Raw genomic sequence first — 23000 nt, 5'->3', positions numbered from 1 at the left:
TACCAAGGCGGCATAGTGAGAAAACAAATTGCCGTGGACTAGGTCAGGCACAACCAGGAAAACGCCACCCAACCCAATTTCCACCCACACTCTGCGTGTCAACAAGCAATTTCCGCAGCTGACGATTCATAAAAGCAACAACAAATTCTCAGTCCTGCTGCAATGGACAACTACAACAACAAAGGAGCAACAGTTGTTGAGCTGTTTTGTTGCTATTTTATTTTTACGATAATATTAAGCTGAGGCGGCTGGCGAATAGGCCAGGCTGGCAATCAGCATAAAGTGGTTGCCATTAAAAATATCAGGCCGCATAATAAAAGCGCCGTTTCACAACGGATACACACAGCATAACCAGGAAGGGAAAATCCTGTCCGAGTCGAGTCTGTTTCAGCGAACGGACGGAATCGAGTAATAAAACCATAAAACTGGCCACAACAATTAAAAAGCCCGCAGCATAATTCCGGCAAATGTTTTTCTTCCATTCCATCCGTACAAATTTGTTGCCTATTTTTTAGTGGGACCCCAATGCATTTGCATGGCTTAGCGGATGACTGGCGATTGTGAAAAATTGCAATTTAATGAAGCATGCCGTCAGCCGCAATTAAGCGGCAATAACAAATCGGCACGGCTCGTGGCTTAAAAAACAACCTCGAGGCGAAGAGTTTTTGCTCCGGAATTAATTTATTAAATCGATATGAAAATCCGATTGTTCAGGGGTTTACCAAAGGCTGTTTTCCCATGCATTTCATTTTCAAAGAATGTTCGAAGATTGTTGTTCATTAACAACATTATAAGAAATTCTATTGAAAGTTAAAACATATAATTGTTTAAAAATTGAACCAATCATTTATTATTTAAATTCTTCAATACAACATTTATGATAAGTGAGAAACAAAGATATATTATTTTATGGCAAGAAAAATCGAATTAACGAAAAATAAAAAGTAATAAGATCCTTTTACTTTCAAATAAACTTTTCAGTTTTGTTTAACCACCATTTAATATTTGACCTTCACTTAAAGCTTAAACGTAATTGTTATCCGAGTGCAAGACATTTTCGTGTCGCCCCTTCTGTTCATCGTCTTTTAATTGTTAAAAAATTGGCTTGTGCTGGACATTGTCGTGGGCTAAATGGCGCGAGGAGATGGACGACTGGTCGGAGTCCAGGCGTTAGGCCCCGTTTGAGTGGCACTCCAGCTTCTGACCGAAGTGCCACTTGATTTACGTTTATGGCATGTGCGGGCAAGCGTTAAGTTGTGGCAATGCAAAAGGCAAGGGCAAATTAAGTCAGCTGGCGGTGACGACAGCCTGGCAAAGCGGAGTGAACACTCTAATAGAAAATAAGGAATGGCAATGGGCAAATGCCAATGCGAAATGCAGTCAATTGAAATGCAAGCTCCAAGAGGATGTGGAAGTCGGGGGCAAGTTCAAGTCAAAGCGAAGACGTGGAGCGAAAAGAAAAACTACAGCCAGGCAAATTGGCTATGCAAACTGTGCAAAATGGCTGCTTCAGCGAGCAGCGACAAACAAGAGGGCAAAGCAAGTTGGCGAGGGGAATTTAGGAGGTCCTATTGGCACGAGACCCCCTTCAAGTATTGACAACATTGTCAAAGAGGCGGAAACGAGGGCCATGCAGCGAACATTTCTTTTGGTCGAATTGAAAACTGTAGTCGTCGCCTGTAGTTGCACTTTAGATTTATTGATTGTCTCAGTGCGTTGCTGTCCTTGGCGGGTCCGAATGTGTCCTGCAGTCCTTCGCAGTCCTGGCTTATTGCTGTTGAAAAACTTGCACAAGCACTGACAACAATGCTGATGATGACAGCAGCCACTACCAACTCTTTCCACATTTTTTATCCCAGTGCCCTACACGTCCTCGAACGGAACGCACGTTTTTGTGTGCACACAGCAAATATATATTTTCTTCGCATTAAAGAGATTTATTCGAGAAATCCTGAAATAAGAAATCGAAGAAAATTTAGAATTTATACCTTTTTTATTTTAAATTGTCAGCAAATATACTTAAAACCTTTTTATTTCCGTAAAAAAGTATTTTAAAATAGTTCTTGAAATACTTCTTGAATTTCAATACATAAAAGAACAATAAATATAGATTTGTATTATATTATATTCTTCTAATGGATTATTTTGATCTGTTTTTCCAAGTGTTGCATTTACACACACATTTTGTTGTTTGTACATTTGTGAGCTTGACTCAACTTTTTGTTCTGCGTTCCTTTTTTCAAGCTCGCGCGCAAACTTTCTGCAGTGCAATGCGGATTGAAATTCTTTTATGTTTACAGCGGAATTTCTACTTTATTTTCTTTCATTACATATTATTTGCGATTGCTGGCAGCTATTGGTGGCCATAAACCTCAGAGGCAGTTGATTTACCTTTAAAGCATCGCTCATACGCCACGTGGCCGAAGCGAGCAAACGGAAGAGCGGAATTTAATGTTTTTAATTACGCTCATTTCGGCCTGCTTTTCCATGTTTACATTTCGATAAATTTCCACTCGGTCTCCGTCAGCCCTTTCATCATTTTTCCCTTCCCCTTTTTTTATTTTTTCTCGGCATTGCCTTCGTCCTTCATCCTTCTTCTGTGGCACTTGTCATCATCAACACTTTTAGCTGTTGCTTTTGCTGCTACTGCTGTTGCTCGTGCTCCTGCTCGACTAACGAATTTGGTGGCGCATAATGAGTTTTTGTTTCCGTCAGCTTAAGTTCCCCAATGCAGAGGAAGCAGCAGAAGCTGGAGCGGCAACAACAATTACCATTGCCATTTAATTAAAAATTGCAGAATAATTATTTTTCTTTTTCGCCTTGCTCCTTGTTTTCCTTGGCTCTCCTTTTCTCTTTCGCACGCTCGTTCTCCGGCGAGCGCGTGGAAAAACTTTTAAATAAACAAAGGCGCCCTCTGCAATTTGAAAATCTGCAAATTAGCACAAATGCAGCTTGCGGATGGATTGAGGGGATTGGGGATTGAGGGATTGAAGACTTGAAGGAAGCACTGAAGGTGCATGGAAATGTGCTAAGGGGAAACGGAAAACGGGGCAGGGGCATTGCAGCGACAAAGTGAAGTTTTCAATTACATTAAATCCGCAGCACAAAGTTATCGTCACGCACAGTTGACAATTTATTTGTTCGCCCACTAGTTTCCTGCCTGGCCAACACGTTCTTGGCCCGTACAAATGTCAGTTTAAGAGCTTTGTTCAAATGCGTTAATAAAATATTTTTCCCACTATTCCCCGCCTCCCAGCTCAACATCATTATCAGTGTGGAAAACTTTCGACCCGCTGTTGCTACAGGTGTTTCCTGAGCGACGTGCACACACGTCGCGTATGCGCAACTTTTCGGCCTACCCAGAAAAGTTTTTGGCCAACTTTGGCTTTAATGCCACCGAAACTCGTTTGCCCCAGAACACAAAACTCAACTGATGTTCGAGGCAGTGCGATTACAGTTCGTTTCGGTTCCGCGTGAAGTGCTGACAAATGCTGTCAATATATCAACTGTAAACCGTAAATGATGAGACCATTTATAATGCTGCTGCAAGAGCAGCCACAACAGTGCGCACTCGGTTCGTGCAACTGCAATATATACACTTCCACAACATATTTACACAGAATGTTTAGAATCACTAATAAAATGCTTTTGTATTTATCAAATTTTAACTTAAAAATTTAATTTGAAAACTGTATTCGTAATTTAAAAAAAACTTTTTTTATTTTATTTTAACCAAGATAGATTTTTTTAAATTATTTAAGACAGATAATCAAACATTTTTTTATTGTATTTAAATTGAGTCCAAGACGATTTACTTTAAATGCTTTGCGACAAAGTCACACTTAAAGATTTTATATACATAATTCGACATGAAAATATCTTTTTTAAAAATATTTAGTATTAATATTTTTAAAACTTAATCGGCTATTACAGTCTAATCAAAGATATATTAATTTAAAATTTGACCTGTTGTTAAAGAAATAATAAAGCACGTAGCTTATTTTACTTTTTATACAACTAACATTCTTTAATTATTGTTTTTATAGAAACGGTTTTGATGGCATTATCTTAGTTTTCTGAAGATTATGAAAATATTTGAGATCATTGCTATGGTAAATATCAGAATATTTATATGAACATATTTAATGAACATTTAGAAAGTTTTGATTATTGTCACCGATTAAACTTATGCAAATTAAGAACTTAAAAAACTTCCCGGTAATAAGAGTTCGAGAGCAGTTGGCGTGCTGCTTATTTCATTTATTTAATTAGTGAACGAAGGTTTTTTTAGCTAATAAAAATGATTTAGAAGCTTCTGCAAATTACGAATTTTAAAATTGCACATAAATATTTGTTGGAGTGCAGTTTGCGTGCTGCTTCTCTGGCAGGCAATAAGTTGAAAACCGAGACAGCCAGGCAGCAGCGTCAGCATTCAAGAATCCAGCTTAAGTAGCTGTTGGTGGGTCTACTCATCTCCTCAGAGCCTCTGCTGCTGTTTCCTGCTCGTCTCAACCTGCCACTTGATGTATATTTCGGCAACATTATACCCAGCGCTTAATACTTTATGCTTATTTTGTTGCCACAACCCGGTGCATGGAGGGATGGGAAGAGGGAGGGCCTGGCAAATTTATATTCTGCTTTGGCAGCCGGATAAAGTTGTCTAGCTCAGCCTGTTTCTGGTGCAACTTCGCCTGCGGCTTATGATAAACTGGGCTGCACTTAAGCTGCCTCTGCATACGAGTCCAGCTATGTGCTCCGCTCGTATTTACAGTTCGCTCTCCTTCCCGGCAATTCGATTTGACTGCCTGTATGTGAGTGTAAGCAGCTTAAAACTTATATAAATTTCGTTTGTGCCTGAGCTTCTTCCCCAGATATACTCGTATATAAAGTACGTAAAGAATTTTTTATAAATTGTTAGTCAATTTCTTAACCGGCTACTGCAGCTCGCCAAAGGGAGGGAGCTTAAGCTGACCAGCTGATGTCGGACACAGATTTCCGTAGCCACTGCGCAACAAAAGGGTGGCTTTACTGTGAGAAATGAAGCGTAAATTAATCAAAAATAAAAAATCACCGTAAATGCTCTATGGATTTATAAACTAAATCAATTAGTTATAAATAGGAAAAGTGTTTAATTTTTCACACTAGTTTCTTCAAAAGTTTTAAAAATAATTCAAAAATATTATTTTTTACTTTAGGCGGTAAACAAATCCGATAAAGTAAATTTTTATTAAATAACAGTTTTAAAGAAACACTGCATTTATTTGGATTAAGAAATAAGTACATAAAGAGCCAGACTTCTTGGTTAAGGGCCAATTAAAATATAAGTATTACAGGATAAATTTTAAGGTTGATGATGCCCTGGGGTAAATTCATTTTTGGTTGCCTGTATCTATGCTTTTAATATTCTCGATTAAAAACTTTCCCTTAATTTGTTTTACAAGCAAATAAATAAATTTGCTATAGTGAGCAGTTCAATAAATACAAAAGTACCAATAATTATGATTACATTAATGCTAAGCAATTATCGCCAAACCGAATAAACAAAGATAATAAAAATAAGACGAAGTCGCGCTACACTAAAATTTGAAAGAATCCGCTTTAAACATGCAAATTTCATAATTTTTAAATACTTTTGACAAATCAAAGGTGACTTGAAATATTTTGATATTTAACTTTCCCGCAGTGTATAATTATACATTTTTCAGGAGCGCTGAATAGTAAGGATTGAGGTGAGCTATAAGCAGTGGCAGTAACAACGGGACAAAAGCTTTTCATTATGCACGCCACTCGCCGGCGAACAACAACACGAACAGAAAACTCAAAAGGGCAAAGCTGCTCCGGCAATCCCTTCTCAACCTCCTCAACCTCCTCCTTCTCCTGTCAAGTGCACTTTTTCGAATGCCTTTCATCAAAACACTTAATTTGCATAATTTTTGCGAAGAGAGTTGGGCGGCCAGGCCCGAGAGCAGAAAGTATGAGACGATTTAATTCCGCCAGCTTTAATAAAATGCATTTGCAAGTACCAGAAAATGTGCCACACAATTCAGCCTCGAAAACTTTTCACTGGCAGGTGAAAGAAGAAACCTTTTGTGCGGTGCGGTAATCTAATACTTTTACTTCATTTACCGTTATGGGATTTCATGCACTTTGCGTTTTTTACATAAATGGTCCGGAAAAGCGAACCCGGGGCGCAGAATTGAGGATAGAGGCAGCATCAGACAAAAACAGTTCTGGCCAGACAAAATGCATTTTTCAGTAAATCAGCCTAATGCACTCAATGACCCCACTATCAAGCCTGAAAATATGGCCGAAAGCAACAAGCCCAGCTAAAAGGATAAAAACTACGAAGGAAAGGGAGGGTCGAAGCGGATGTTACGTCGTAAATTTAATCTGGCAAGCGATAGTTGAGGTAACTCGGTAAAGTAAATGCCCAAAAGCTGCAACAAAGACCACGAGTCAACCTCAAGGGATTCAATGAATGCTACCATTAAACGTGCTAGTTGATGGCAGATAGGGCTTTATTTAATTAAGACTATAGAATAACAGGAAATCAATACCTTCACTAGTTGTCGACAAAAACCTATTCAGATTGGGAAAATTATGGTCATAAATAAAAACAATTAAATTTGGTTAGAACGAACCATATTCAATTGCACAATTAACTGTTTGGAAACCTTTTGAGAATAATTAAATATAATATTAATAATTTAAAATTAACTTTAACTTTTAATTTAGCTTTAACTCTGTATTTTTTATAGGGTGGCTCGATTGTAATGCTAGATGATAATTACTCATTCTCCGAGACCTTTGACATGACATTAGACCTTACTGACACCACCTTTGGCACCCATTTAAGCAAATCCATTTAAGCCATGCTGATAACGTCTAACCTTCACCCTTTTCTATTGCAGCTGAGCGAGGACATTGGCTACGTGCTGTACTCGGCACTGGGCTCCTTCTACATACCCAGCTGCATTATGGTCTTTGTGTACATACGAATTTACTTTGCCGCCAAGGCGCGGGCGAGGAGAGGCATTAAAAAGCATCCCCGCAAAACAAACAACGAACAGGTGAGTGGATCTTCGGGGAGCCAGTGATTATTTATGAATTTTGACCCAACCAAATGTGCATACATGTGCCTAATGAACTCTGACGAAAGCTTTCAAAAATCGGGCACATCGGGCGGTCTCACACTTTCAAGGCATTAATGCGGTTGGCCGCAAAATGTGTCAGGCATGGAAATGGGAATTTTTACGATTCAATGGACAAATGTAATTCTTCTAACCGAGTGTGGCATATGCGGCGTATGTGTAATATTCGCACACCTTTCCCACGTTTTGGGCAAAAGTAATTGTGCATTACCCCAGGAAGCTGCAAATTGAGCACACATGCTTCGCTTCAATTTTCCATCAACAACATGTGGGCTACGTGTAGGATTTAGCCCATTTTCCCTTAACCCCTGCCCAGGCCATCAGGAATTGCAGCTTGCGCAAACGTTGCAATTTTAGCCGCTGCACCAGTTGGCCACGTTAGCAGGCCCATTATGCAGGACCATTCAATGCAATGGCATTTGCTGACTCCACACCCGCTCTTAACGGCCTTTGTTGGAAAATTATCGCTGCAAATTTAATCGAAACTCCACCCCAAAATCCACTGATTGAGTGAAAAGTCTCTAATGATCGTCAATTACCTGCCGCAACGACTGCCAATGCGCTTGCCGTACAATTCATACGCAATTTGCATTTTCAATTAACTGTATGCGCAATGCACACAGCCAAAAAAAAAGGCCAGAGGGTGGTGGAAAACATTACCGTCTGGACAGTGCTGGCAATATCAGCGACACTTCGCGACCATTTTGTGCAAACAAATTCAAGAGCAGCGGCCCAATCGAGCGATTAAGCAAACGAGAAACGGGGTTCGGTGGGGCGGTAGTGGGGGAAAAACAAGCAGAGATAACGGTAACAGAGGAAAAACAGAAGGCAGGGAAAACAGAGGGAAGATTTTTACACATATGCTGACAACGCGATTTGCTCTGAGCATTGTGTTTGCACCCATTACCAGGGTATGACAATTCGAAACAAAAAAAAAACTACAATGGGAAAAAATGGAAAAAGGATTACAAAAATATGACTATTATCAATATTTTAATATTATTAGTTTAATATTATTGTTTTTGAGTGTCATTCGTTTCTGCGGTTTAGTTACGATTTCAATTTTCAAAACTGGGTTAATGTTTTTCTAGCAGTACATCTTATTAAATTATTATTATTTATTTTTATTATTTTTTATTAGAAATAACGCTTTTATATACTCTAATTTTTAAGTCCTTTTTTAATTTCCCGGAATGGTCTTACTTATTGAACTCCTACTGAACAAAATAAATTAAAGGGTATTCCCACTCTCGATCCCCGACCCCCTCTTATTTTATTTTCATTTTCGTTGTGACGCTCTGTGTCTCTGTTAATTGCCCGGGGTAATTGTTGCTGCTTTTCGAGCATTGAATATGCACAGCCCCCCGCTATGCCCCATAGCCCTCGCACGTTGCATCCAAAAGCAACAGCCCTCGCTCCATGTTTGCGTAATCCGCGCGCTCGGACGCGTTTCTGCCGCCTGTTGGCTTAAACAGGATTTTCGAAATGGAAAACTGTTGTAGCAAGTGTTGGGCCATCTGTCCCTGTCCTCGACTGCAGTTGCACGGGTGCGGATCTGCAACCTAATTTGCAATGCCCGAGCATGCGAGACTGTTAATCACACAGAACCTTGAGAAATTAGAGCCGTGCCAGCAGCACTGGCAAATTAAAAATAAGACACAAGCAAATTTACGATTTCTAAATCAATAAGTAATATGATTAATTTTAATTATGGTTAACCATTAAATAAAAAAAATATATATTTGGAAAGACACACTTTTGAACTGCTGTAGAAAATAAAAAAAACACTCTGCAAAGATTGTATTACTTAATTAAAGTAAACATCATTACAATAGTATTGCGAATCGTCTATTAAATTATCTACTTTGCTAATCTAATATTTTTAAAACTTAATTTAAAACATTAGAAATGAGAAATTTAATTTTGAAATGTTTCGTTAAATAATAAGTCAAATTTGAAAACTGTTGGACCAAATGGGCAAATAAATAAGAATTTCAATATAGTGCATTGATTTTTTTAATTTACTGTCCCGACCAATCACACTCAAATTAAGTGTGTGTTTTATAATTTAATATTTTGTACAAAACTCCTCCTTTTGTGTCCTTTTGGATAATTAATTTGACCTTTTCTTTGCAGGTAACGAGCTTCACCACCGCCAAGAAAGGAACAATACCGATGCCCTCCTCCAGCGGCGTGTCCGCTTTGCAGCTGCACCAGCAGCGCCAGATAGCCACCATAGAGACACCACCGAACAGCGCCAGCCTGCCGATGCAGATACCCACGGTGACCATGGACCTGGCCTCCGACATCTCCACCTCGGAGGCGGGGGAACTGGAGGCGGTGGCCGCCCAAACGGTGCTGGCCTATTCCAATCCCACGAACGCGGTCACCGTGGTGGGCAGCGGGAACGGAGGTGGAGCCTCGGGTGCACCGCCCACCTCGCCCAAGGAGACGCTGCAGGTGAGCACGATAGCCACCGGCCGGGTGGGCCTCAATGTGCCCGTGCCCCCCTCCATGGGCAGCAACAACTCCATCAATGCGCTGAACAACAACAACGGCAGCGTGGCCATGGATGGAGGTGCACCACCCGGTGCGGGGGGCAATGGGAGTGCCGGGGCGACAGGCGGACTGCAAACGCCCGGCAACGAGCTGCGCGTCTCCCCGATCGCCGGACGGTGTCGAGCGTTATCCGTGGGCGTGGACACGGACATGGTGAGTGAATTCGATCCATCCAGCAGCGATTCGGGCGTGGTCAGTCGCTGTGCCGTGGTCAAGCCGCTCAAGTTTCGCCTTTGCCAGCCGATCTTCGGGCGCAAGTCCAATAACCAGCAGCGGCGCAACGAGGCCAAAACGACGGCCAAAAATCAGCAGCCCGCTGCAACGGCCGCCAAAAATCAGCATCAACAGCAGCAGCAGGTGGTGAAGGCGGAACTGGAGCCGGCCATACCGAAGACACCGAAGCCCCGGGATCCGGAGAAGGAGAAGCGTAGGATTGCGCGAAAAAAGGAGAAGCGGGCCACCCTGATCCTGGGCCTGATCATGGGCAGCTTCATCGCCTGCTGGCTGCCGTTCTTCTTCCTGTACATCCTGGTGCCGGCATGTAGCAGCCACTGCAATATACCGGAGTCGGCCTTCGCCGTCGCCTTCTGGCTGGGCTACATGAACTCGGCCCTCAATCCGGCCATCTACACCATCTTCAACAAGGACTTCCGCCGCGCCTTCCGACGCATCCTGTTCAAGTGATGTTTGTCCTACGTGTGCTGTTACAGGTGCGTTTACGCCAGCATTGAGAAGGCAACCGAACGTGCCATGGGCAGCACACCCATGGGCTATGGTCATGGCATGTATCAGCACTACAGGCGTTAGATTTGCTTCGTTTTGGTAATGCCATAAGCCGCCCAAGTCCCAAGTCCCAAGCCCACTCCCCAGAGCTGCAAAACTATTGACGGCACTGTCGACCTACCGTGTATTTTTACTTGTAATTGTTTTATTCCTTGATTCCTAATCACTGAAGTAGAAAACAAGATTTTTAGAACTATTAATTAATTTTACGGCATTTTGAAAAAATGACATCTTTTAATCAATTGTTAGACATTTGGACTGTCCATCAATCGTTTTGCAGCTCTATCCCACCCATTCACTAAACCCTTTCCCCAGCTTTCTTTGAATTTTTAGTTGAATAAAAAAGTAACGAACATTGTAGCTCATTTCAAAAGCAATGAACGGCTGTGAATTTGATGGAATCTCTCAATTTCAATTTACGCATTTTGGTTTCGTTTCGTTTGGTTTCTCGAGCACCCTTGAACCCAGAGACCCCAATCCCCAAAGCCCGCTGAACCCGCCCCGCCACCCACACACTTTTCACACTCGACGAGCTCATAGAAATGCATGAGCTGTGCAAACAAGAATTTGAGCTGGGCAAACATCTATTATGCTGCCTGAATGGATGTGTCCGCCTGGGACGTCTATGGCCATTCAACTTGAAATAATTTCGCAAATTTCCATTTGCGGCTGCATTGCCAATGCCGAACTTCAGTGCAGACTGCAAATGTGTCAGGAGTCAGGTAACCCGTGATCCGCTCGAAGCACCAGACCACCATTGTTGTGCGTTGGCAATCAAAATCGGGGTCAACAAGTGTGCGTTCCAGTCGAACGTTGGCAGCAAATTAATTTAATTTCTTTTTAATATTTTGGCAACCGCTTATCCACTACTTCGACGAAACTCTCAGAGTCAGGGCGCCTGAGATTGCGAGGCTGCATTTGGCTGGCGGCCAAATCAATAATTCCATGTGCACATAAATGTAACTATAATCTAGCACAACGGCCACACAATTCGGCGTAACAAAGTGAGCACACAGCTATGGAAACAGAAACAGCGACAGATTCCACCAGGCAGCCGTAGTTTTATTCATTCACTCAAAGATATTTCACTCAGCGACACAGAAAGTGGGAGCCAAAAAAAAATAAACCAAATGTATGGGAACCAATGCCTAATGGGCACAGACAGATGCAAATGCTAATGGTTGGCTTCTACACTCAAAAAATTAACATGATTCTGAGTCATGTAAATTTTATGGTGACTAATATCATATATATTTTTTAAAACGTTTTATTTAAGGCCTTTTAAACAGAAAATGTTTAAAGATGCCTTATTTAATTATAACTATGTAGGTCAGTCAAATAAATCTAAAATTTAATAATGTTTTGATGTACCTGATTAAAGGCATTTATTAAATAACTTCAAATTGCTTTAAACCGAGAATATAGTAAATGGATAAGATTGGAAGCACCAACCCACAGGGTGACATAATCTTTAAAACTCAGTGAAAGAAAATTTAATTCATTATTTTCAGCGAACATTTTTTTGTAGAAGCGATTCAAATTGATTTTTGTTCTCAATAAACTTTCAATTTTCCATTACCAGGCATTAAGAATAATTCTTTTGAATAATTTTACTAGTATTAACAATTTATCGATATAAGCGAAATTATTTTTTTCCGTGAACATTTCACAATTTTCTCCACTATTTCCCACTTTAGTTTTTGGCTATGCATCAGCAAATGCATGCGCCCGGCCGAGTGGAATAGACAGCCCGTCACCCAGTCAGTCAGTCATTCAGTCGAACGGACAGACAGTCGTCACTGGAACGCTACAATGACACCGAGTTAGACGAAGATGGAGACAGAGGAGCAGCTAGGGACAGAGGGCAGGGGACAGGGACGGACTGACTCTGTTTTTGGCATGTGGCCCAGAATGGCTCTCCATTTCGTTTGGCTGGTTGGGCTTGTTTTGCTGGCCAAAGCCAAAAAATGGCAAGGAAGAATATATAGTTCGCCCCAGAACCCATACAAACACGGAGCTTCAGGCTGACAGTCTATGCATAAATTTTACGTACAATTTATTTTACTTCCTGTGTGATGGCTTCGTCGCTCATATTTTTTGAACACTTTGTGGCAAGGTGCAACTAAATCTGCAAGCCACGTGTAACCACTATCGGCCACGCCCAGCAAATTGTAATCTGCTTAGAGCAATCTTCAATCTCCAATATAACATCCATAATCACCTTGTTCTATGGTTCCCACAATTTATGGCAGATCTTAGAATCGCCCGACCTTTCAACACATGTCGGCCGAGCCGAAGATTGATCAGATTTATAGTTCTGTCCATAGGCTAAGTGCTTGCGGTTGCCGAAGACCTCTTAAAATTGTTTAAGAACGCATAAATAATGTGACCGAGATCGGCCGTGGGTGGCTGTGTGCAGGGAAGTGTTTCATTTGAATAAATGGAAATCGACGCAGGAACTTTGATGGTGTTGAAAGACAAACACCGAAGGCTTTTGGTGCCTGCATTTTTTATGGATCACACAGCATCCTGCTGAACGTTTTGGCATTGTCAGCAATGTGTGTACAACAACTGCACTCAAATGACAATTTGAACAACGACAGAAAGTCCAACAATAACAGCTACAACAACAAGCTAAATGGTAGAACAAAAAAAGGACCGTCGCATGCACAAAGCGAAATCGAAAACAATTGAAATCGACAGCAAGGGAAAAGCGAGAGGAGGTGGTGCACGGAGTGTGGTGCAGCAGGTGGTGCAGCAGGCACATTAAAATGCGCGAAGTACACAGAGAGTAATCACAATTTTGAGTTTTCTAATCTATATACTACACTTTAACCAGGTTAGAAACCTGTAATATTCCGAATTTCTTAACTACCAGATTTACAAGATGTGAAAATGGATTTTAGAAGTACTTGTGGTTTGGAGGAATATTTTTTTAGGACTGTGGGTTTTTAAAATCGTTTTATCAATTCATTTATGGAAGCATAAAACGTCTAGGAGTTTACATTTTAAATCAGTTTTCAAATTATATTGTTGGCTAACACTTAGGAGTTTAAGTCCAGTTTTATTTCATTTCTTTCAATGTAAACACAAATGCAGCCCTTACACACACAACACTTAACTGCACTTAGGTGCGACAGCCAGATGAGTGTCGAACGGCATTCCACGGATGGCATTGTTTCGCCAGCACACTGAAAGTCATTTTCACTTAAAGCGTAAAAAGCTGCCAGGCATTTTAGACCACCATGCGTATACGCAACGTCGTCCTTTGTGTCTTTTTTTTTGGAGGAGCCGCATCAGCGGAATTTACTAAAGCCCATTAATAAAATTGCAATTAACGTCACAATTAGCAATCACCATAAATTAAATGCTTGACAACAATTTTAAATTTATCATTACAAAGTATCCAAACAAAAAACATATAAAGCGTATAAAAAAAAGAAGGAAAAACCATTTGAATAATTCGGTACTATTTAAAATAATTCTCATAATTAAATTATGCGATTTGGAATGCACATTTTTTTCTTTGTTTGCCTTAATTGTTTTGAGTCAACAAGGGAGTTGTCCGATTTCGATTAAATAACAAAAATAAGCGTTAAGCATTAACGATAATTACATAAAAACATTTTAGATTACTGTAGAATTATTGTTTCACTGGTGTTTTTTCTTACAACTTAATTCTGAGCGCCGGAGGCCGCAAATTCAGTTGTGAAATTTAATTATTTATTGCGCAAAATGCGTAATTAGAATTTGCATTTCTGTCAACATCTATTTCGGCGCTATGCATTATACGCCATAAGCGAATTTAATGCCTGATTAGCTTGGCAAATTGCAAAGGTATTTATAGAAAATCGGATAGGCAGGGATTAGGTACTTAAAATGCATGTCTGTTTGCGGCTGCTGAATTTTCAGATTATTTTGCAACAGTTGGTAAATATTTAGTTGCATTTTTTGGAAATTACTGTCTATCATGCAGACAAATGTTTATTTAAGCGTAATTTTTGCCTAAGCCCACTATTCATAATTACAAGTAGTTTCAAAAATAGTAAATAAATAGCAATACTTAAATAAATTCGAATAAAAGCATCAAAGCCATCAATAAAACGGCGCTCACTTTCGTTTACGACCCTCCCACATGATAAACACGTGAAAAATGCACACAGAGAATTGCATTGTTGCCAAAATCGCTTGAACGCTTCTGCGGCTGCTGGAATTTTCGAGGGTCTGTGATATATTTATTTTTTTGGAACGCTCTTGGAGCAATTATCGTGACCATTAGGCTGCAGGCGCATGAATCACAAAAATGCCGCTTGCTGGCCTGCATAATAATTAATAAAGTATAAAAGCCATAAATGTAAAACTCATAACGACAAATGTTGGACCATAAATATGCACTTAGGTATTTATGCGCATTGACAGCATGAATATTTATGAGGCAATGACGACAGCTACAGCGGCCATTAAAATGCGCCCCCCGTTGATTAATTGGAAAAGTTGAGTTGGTTGTGCTGGTTCGGTTCAACGGGTCGTATGCTTGACGCTTTTTCCTCCCTTTTGGCTTGCCTGAAAATATCGCCCAAAACTAAGCAAATCCAATGCCTGTGTTCAGGTTAAGAAACGAAAAAGCAAAGAAATTTACTTATTTGCCATTAGATAAGCCATGCGACCATCTAAGTTCAAGTTTTGAGGCTTGTCTTTCAAAACCAAAAAAATTACAATGACTGAAATGTTTAATGAAATTATTTCATTATAAAAAACAAAAACCAAACAAATCGCAAGTAACTTAAACGTATTTCAATATTTAAACTTAAACTTTTTGCTAATTGTAAACTAGACACAAATATTTATATATATAAATATTAATATTAAATAAACAGATATATATTAAAGTTGAATTTTGAAATTAGATAAATGCAAACGGCGAGTATTCGAATAGTTCAGAGATATTTAGAATAATTTATAGTTGCCGATAAATAGAAACGTTTACTCATTTAATTGTATCGTAAACATATGCATAGCAAAAATTTTAACTCATATTCTCATATGTGTCTGTTCCACCTAGTTGTGCGTAGATCAAATATGAGCAAAACAAAAAATACCACCAGATAATGAGCAAACCATAGCGATAATTCATGGAACCGAAAACATGTGTACAATCTGTGAGTATGCACATGTACATCAAATCGAGCGGTAAAAAATCAAATTTTGGAAATTGTCGGAATAAATTAACATAAACTAAAACTATCTACATTTTAAGCGGAAGTCTTCCACTACAATTACGCTCTCACCACTTGCAATGTATTCGTTTCCTCGTTTTACCGACTTCAACTTCTGTTCCCGGGCAGACTATGTAACTAAATGTGTGTATATTAAATAAGTGTATGTATTTCGAAAGGTTTCTTCCCAAACAAAAACAAAAAAAACTAAATAAAAACAGAAAACTACCAAAAACCAAATGAAATGTAAACCAAAAGGAAAACATTAGCCATAAATTTACATTACTTAGAAAAATGCTGCACAAATTTGCATGTTAGTTTCCCTAGTCATGTAAGTTACGATTAATAAACTGTAGTTAACAAAGGATAAAATAGACAGAAAATATGCTACAAATAAGTAAGAAACTATGTTTAGATCTAGACATTGACGTTGTTGTTTTTGTTTTCACCTGTTATAGAGAAGCGAGTTCTCATTTCGTTATTTATACGTATTTGTAGTGTCCACATAGCTAACAACGAAGTAACATGGTGCTATGAGTTACGATTCTCCTCGGTTCATCGTGCATCACTCATCCACTCAGGGTGGTCAAAACGTTAAAATATGAGCCCCTTTTAACGTCTTGGTTGCATGTAGAGCACCACCAAAAACTAAAACACAAAAACACAACCACACTCATCCCCACGGCAAATGCCCAAAGAGAACTCAAATCAAAATTGAAAGTTAGTTAAGGGATTAAAGAGCATTTCAAACTTACTTAGCAGCTAAGCATTGTAAATACCTATAAATTATGCCACGTTATAGTTCATACATCCTAAATATAATACGATTATGATAATGAAATGTAAATTGAGCAAAACAAAATTGCAAATTGAAGCCACCAAAGAATTGAATTTTCGCATGTAAGTTGAACAAGTAAACTAAAAAGTATTTAATTATACAGCTAAGACTAAGCGTAGACCGAACAAAACGAACCTTCAGAGACCCCTTTCTTACTCCGAACAACAATAGTCGAAAACTTGTAGCATTTAGGCAATCATATATCATAGTTCAACTAAACTAACTAAAGGTAATTCTCCCAAAACTTAATGTACATTTCTGAGAAAAGCAAAACAACAAACACCAAGAACTAAAAACGCATTTAAAACTTTAAGTTTCGTTGTTTTTTCTACCCCCACACCAGTTGAGTTTGAGCAAACATAATGTTTACCCATTGTATGGGACAAGTTGTTTTCCTAAGATCTTGTAGTCTAAGTGAAACTTATAATATAGAGCATACGATACATGATAACTACGAGAACTAAATTAAAACTATTAGATAAGTGAATACATATGTCCAGTAGAAAGGACAATAAAGATTTAATTGAAATTATACAGTACGATTACAATTACCACTAAACATCCGACGAAGAATACCACATGAGGCTCCAGAAATCCTCAAAAAATCATCAAAACCAAGCTAAAGCTACCAAACAAGATACAAAAAAACTTTTAAAACTTATTCTCGTTAAGCGAATCAGAAAACCGATGCGGAAAAGCAGAACTCATAACTGAATAATAAAAACCGAAAGTATTCTTAAATTCTTTAAATGCATTCGTAAACTTTTTTTTTTGTCACCGTGTTTTCAGCAAGTTGACAAATTTTTGGAATTCCAATGGAAAGCGAAAGGGACATCGCAATGAGGTCTTCAAAAGGACTAAAATAAGAAAACACACCCAATAAATTCTAGAAAGTTTATTTGCAGAGGGAGTAAAAATGCGAGCGGGTGATGTGGCTTTTTAAATGGCATTTTAATTTCCTGTATGCGCAGACGCCGCTCCAAAAGGACCGGCATTTTGGCTCCTCAGCATATTGATTTTCCCCAGCAGCCTTGACATTGCTAAACTGTCAAAGTCGGTCATTAAAAATACAGGTGAGATAGCTCCTAAATATAGCGCTCTTCTGGGGTAGGATTTTAAAGGTGACCATATAAAAAATGCATGGCATACCTTAAGGAGTAAGTAAAATTTCATTTCATTTATTTACAAGTAGAAAATCAAATACATGGCTAACTTAAACTAAAAAAAAAACAAGTGCAATTTATTGAAAGACTTACTTCACAAACAATATTAACAAAGTTAAACACTATAAATATTCTCTTTATTTTGTATTTTAAAAGTTGTGAAAAATTAGTTTAATTTGGGAATTGTGCGATTTATTAAATGATTTTTTTAACAAACAATTAAAAAATAACTAAAAACTATAATTATTTTCTACACATTTTATTTCAATAAGCTGTTAAAAAATTAAAATATAATAGGATGACCTAACAACTATTACTTGGATCATTTGAAAGGTTTTTAAAATATTCTTCAAAAATCGAACTCCTTGAACTTTTACCCTTAATAGCAAATTTTACTGCAGGCTAATGCATTCCTAGAAAGAAAACAACAAATAAAAGGTCTAAAGTTTAGCTAGCTAAATGGAAACCCCAAACCGGTCTTAATTAAGACTCTGTTGACTCAATCCCTGAGCGATTCATCAGCAAAGTGTGTTTTATACTCTTTAAAAAAGAAAGAAAAAAAACAAGTTGCCGTGCGATCAATTGTTGTGCGAGCGCAATTAAATAATTAGCGCCAAATACGCGCTTTTAACGCCACGGAGCCGCACAGTCTCATTAATCAAAGCGCGCCAGCAGCATGCAAAGTTTGTCAAGCCAGTTTGTTTGCCCGTCTGCGAGTCTGTGGGTCTGCGAGTCTGCGAGTCAGCCAGGTGCTAATTACACACGTGACGCCGGTCCGCGTGGTGGAAAAACTGGGCTAGCTACAACTTTCCTGCCATTTACCATCCACCCAAACCAGGGAATCTCCGGGCTAAATCCAAATGCCAGCCACAGTACTAATTGTTTCAGTTGTTGCTCCCAAAACTTGTGCAGCGTTTATCAACCAGGTCAGAAGTCGCTGCCAACATCATTTTCCAGCGGCATTAGAAAAAATTAAAAGCACCCGCGAATAATTGTCACGAAACAAGAAGCTACAGACTGAGCTCGTTTCTATTGCAAGAAAAAAAGAGATGGCTACATGAGCTGTGCAAGTTTTAATTAGTTAATTTAACGCCTGGCACCAACAGGAGTCCCGTTGCACGCTGCGTATGAGTAATGAGCGAGCTGGCTCACCCGCGCAACTACACGTATGCGTGATACGGAAAGACGTCTAAATACGTACAGTGAAAAATAAAGTACAAGCAATAGGCTGTTTAAACGAAAAAGAATAATTTATTTGTATGTCACATTAAATTTAACATTATCATTTGGAGAAAAACACTTCTCAGACAAATGAACCAATTTAAAATGATTCATTTTTAATTAAATTTAAATATATAGCAAATTGATGCAAAATCAATTAGCAATTAATTTCAATTTATACAATACAAATTCACAAATTCTTTTCTGCTTCACTTATATCAAGAATCAAATTAACGACTCTATTCAGTTAAACACAATTAATCGATCAAAATATTATAAGAAGAAAAATTAATATGCATTTTTACCGAAGTTGAATAATTGATTAATATTAAACCAAAGGACGTTTCATTCAAAATTAATTTGAAAAAAATATTAATATAAATTGAACGTAATAAAAATGGAAGTCTTTAGTTGAAAACATGGAAATAAGTAGTAAATACAGTTCTTAAGTATATATAATTTTAAGTCGTTCCAATGCAAAAAGGCAGACCAAAATTAGTAACATCACTATTTGCCAGAACTTCAATAAATATAATACATGATTTTTATATATTTGTAAGTGCCAAATAATAATCAGTGATTTTTTCCCAAAGTGCAGAATATGTAAGCCAGCTGCCCTTAATGTGTATTTCTTGAAGCTGTCAACATTTTGCCAACGCTTGAACTTTTGCACCAAACCAGGCAAAACGCTGGCTGGTAAGGGAATGACAGATAGGAAGTGAGGGTGCGGGGAAGAACTTTTGCGGTTGGCTGTGCTAAGTAATTTCCCCTTGCGGATGCAACTAATTACTAAACATTTCGCATAAAATTCTCAACTTGACAGCCTCTAACTGCATGGCTAAGGACACGCGCCCACACCCACAGGACAACAACTTGTACATGTCTGAGTGGTGGGTGTTGGGTTGCGTTGGGATGTAAGGATGTGAGGTGGTGGCATGTTATCAACGAATCTAACATGCGGTTTGTGCTAATTCACTGGCACAACCAAGCCGACCGCCAAACAGTCGACCACCGCCCTGCTTAGCGGTCATAAAGTAAACGCTATGCCCGTATAGGAAGGATGAGGCGGAAGGGGATGAGCGAGTGGGGGGCAACACTTCCGCTGGAGATGATTGGGCGAGCTACCCACACGAGCAGACTGCCGACAGGACTCTAGGCCCACGCCAAGAAAAATGATCGTAAAATAGCTGAAATTATTTAACACTGTTTCGTATTTAATGCAAAAACTTTTCTTCGGCTGCGTGGGAACTGTTGCCGGAAGTTGGCCAAAGTTGCAAAGTCTGCAACATGCAACTCGCCGCAAATGCCAACAACTTGAGCGACAAACGAAGCGATTAATAGCAGCTGCACTGAAAGTAAATAATAACAGGAGCATGATAGGAATTTAAAGGAATTCAAAAAGTTAATTCAGAATACACAAATTTTCAATTAATTAATTTAATTATAGTTTCAAAAGAAAAAGGCAAAAAAAAAAAAAAAAACCATTTGTTTACGTATTAAAATTGCTAGTATATGGACATTTCCAACAAAAGTGAACAAGGGCAAGAAATATTCACCAAGAACGCCGTTTAAAAAATGATAAACTTAACTAGTTAAGCCTTTTTATATATATACGCCAAAATAATTAATATTTTATTAGACATTTCCATTACCATTCTCACACATTTGATTCAAAAAGGCCCGAAAATTAGATAAAAACATCTGACAAATTTAACAATTAGAACAAAAACCAATAATTAATTACTCATCCTTTCATAAGTTAAATAACGGGAATATTGTTCTATTTTTATTAAAGAATATATACATTTTTGATTATTTGTTCGCAGTGTATTTATAGCATTTGCCCCTTGAACCTGCAACACAATCAAATAATCTGTGTATTACAATTAATGCGTTGTTAGACGTATTATTAACGGTTCGACTATGTGATATGAGTCACTTTTACTTGGGAAAAGGAAATTCCCCCATCTCAAGGGCCAGAAAATTTAATTGTTGCCCTTGGCTCCGCCCACTGAACCCCAGCCCGCTCCCCTCCCGCCAATGTAATTGGGCAAAGGGCAGTGTCGACAATTGTTGTTTGTTTATCTACATTTGTCGTCGTTAGCGTTGCATGTGTTAATTATATCGCGTTACGTTGCCATGTTTGCTCTGGCATTTCGAATATTTTCATTTGGCAGCCGAACGAGGCAAATGCACTCTGCGCCGCGTGGAGCAGAATCCATTGCTTGGCCAGTGGTCAGTGGATCGATTGGAACGGGCTGGTGGGACGTGGGCCCGAAAATATGGTTAAAACCGGCTCTGCGGCACCACAGCCAGTGCGTAAACAAATCCACAATATTTGCCTGTGCGGCGAAGAGATGTTCGCTCATTTAAGTTGTATTGATACCCAGTAATCGTAGATTACACAGGCATATTGTATTCGGTCAGAGTATGCAACTGAAAACAAATAGGGGTTTTGGTCCCCTTCAAAGCACCCCTTCCCAAAAAAAACACAAATATAAAACTTCAACATGATTTATATATACAAATTTTAAAAAGCTTGTTGAAGCGTAAAAACCTTAAAAATATTATACTTGTAGAAATAATTATTTTATATATATTATCTCGATAAGAATCACCATTTAAATCTATTTAGACCTGATATTTGTTCAACTGTTTGGGCTGTCGATATCTGTGAGGTAAATTAAAATATGGTCCCATTTCTGCAAACAAGCTTGTTCATCCCAAAAAAATACAATCAAAGTCAACCAGTCAAAAAAAACTGGAAAGTTAATTAAAACATACTTATTTCTAGACAATTTTGTCACAATATTTGTATCAAAAACAATAAAAATGCAACTAATCTAAGCGATTTGCAAACAATTTAAATAATTTTGATGAAAAAATTGATAAAAATAAATAAAATGTATTTTTGTATTCATTTGCTAATTTTTGACTGTTTTCTTTTGTTATTTTACCCTATAAGAATAACAAGAGCTGATCAAATTTGTAAATAATTAAGAGCAATTCAAGGTGGAGCTACGAGTTAAGCCTATTGGTAAAATTTAAGCCCTATATATTTGTTTTTTTTCCGCTTTAAATGCCTTTGAAAGTCAGAGTATAATGGAAATGCACAAATGATCTTGAGCTCACTACCAGTCTTAAAGATTCCAAAAATGAAACGAATATTTTACATATTCCTGATGGAAACAATCACCAAGGATATGATCTTTTAGAGAAAATGTCGGAAGAAGTCGGGTATTTTGTAGTCGGTGCACTCCACTAAAGCGTTCTTTCTGGCTTTTTTGTGGAATCAATGCGATTGGGACTTTGGCTGTGACTGTGAGATGCTGACGCTGGCGGTACGCCCAGCAGAGCAGCGGGCGCCGCTGCCAACGGCGACGGCGACGTCTCACGAACCTTCCGCGACGAACAAGATCGAGCCAACAGAGAAATAAATGCCGCCCAAGAGGCAACCGCGCAGCTGGCGATGAAAACAAACCCGTCGTGGCGCTCGCAGAAACAAGACGCAGTTCCGAATCGATCCGTGCAGCACTGAAAATCCATTTCGAAAACACAAAATACCCGAAATCGAGAAAACTGAAAAACTAAGAAAACGGAAGCAAACTACGCCCGCTGAAAACGTAAATAAAATTATTATTTGCTTCTCATCTTAGCGTGCCACAAAACACAATTTATTCACCAACAAAAACATTGCAATATAAATAGAAAAAGTAGAAAAAAAAGTGTAGGCGATAAACGGAAAATTGATTGAACAAGTTCGGCATTATCAGGGGCTTCGCAATCACGCGATCTCGCTGACCGAAAGTTCAATCGATGGCGAGGTATTTACATAACCCTTTGAGGGCCCTTGGGTCACTTGTGTGGACGTGACAGAAATTTTTGACAACGAAGGTCGACCCACCCCCACCCGACTTCAGATGTGGAAAATTTTATGTGTTTATGGTTTCGAAAAATTGTGCGACCAAACTGACAAAACAAGCGGAATATTTCAAAAACAATCAACGAAAAATTCCCCCATTTCTAAAGAAATTTAATTCATACTGACAGACCGATTTGTTGTGTTTTT

At 38.7% G+C, this 23000-nt stretch overlaps 2 protein-coding genes across 5 annotated transcripts in view; both read left to right on the top strand.

Moving 5' to 3' along the window:
* The window catches only part of LOC108048728 (alpha-2 adrenergic receptor), a 47117-nt gene extending 36247 nt beyond the window's left edge, over window positions 1-10870 (top strand). For 2 of the 3 annotated variants that reach the window (XM_044457126.1, XM_044457128.1), the window contains exons 2-3: window positions 6912-7070; window positions 9288-10870. In XM_044457126.1, the coding sequence (XP_044313061.1) occupies window positions 6912-7070; window positions 9288-10394 (1266 nt within the window). In that variant the 3' untranslated portion in view covers window positions 10395-10870. The remainder of the gene's footprint in view (window positions 1-6911; window positions 7071-9287) is intronic. The other variant, XM_044457127.1, reaches the window with a different exon arrangement.
* An 11516-nt stretch (window positions 10871-22386) lies between these two features.
* The window catches only part of LOC108048781 (sodium-coupled monocarboxylate transporter 1), a 36650-nt gene continuing 36036 nt past the window's right edge, over window positions 22387-23000 (top strand). For both annotated transcript variants that reach the window (XM_017129653.2, XM_017129650.2), the window contains exon 1: window positions 22387-22554. The gene's annotated coding sequence lies outside the window, so the exon portion shown is untranslated. The remainder of the gene's footprint in view (window positions 22555-23000) is intronic.

The sequence above is a fragment of the Drosophila rhopaloa genome, unplaced genomic scaffold, assembly GCF_018152115.1.
Source record: "Drosophila rhopaloa isolate 14029-0021.01 unplaced genomic scaffold, ASM1815211v1 contig_155, whole genome shotgun sequence".
In the NCBI taxonomy this organism is placed as follows: domain Eukaryota; kingdom Metazoa; phylum Arthropoda; class Insecta; order Diptera; family Drosophilidae; genus Drosophila; species Drosophila rhopaloa.
Note: the sequence above shows the minus strand (reverse complement) of the source record. Positions and strands in the feature narration are given on the sequence as shown.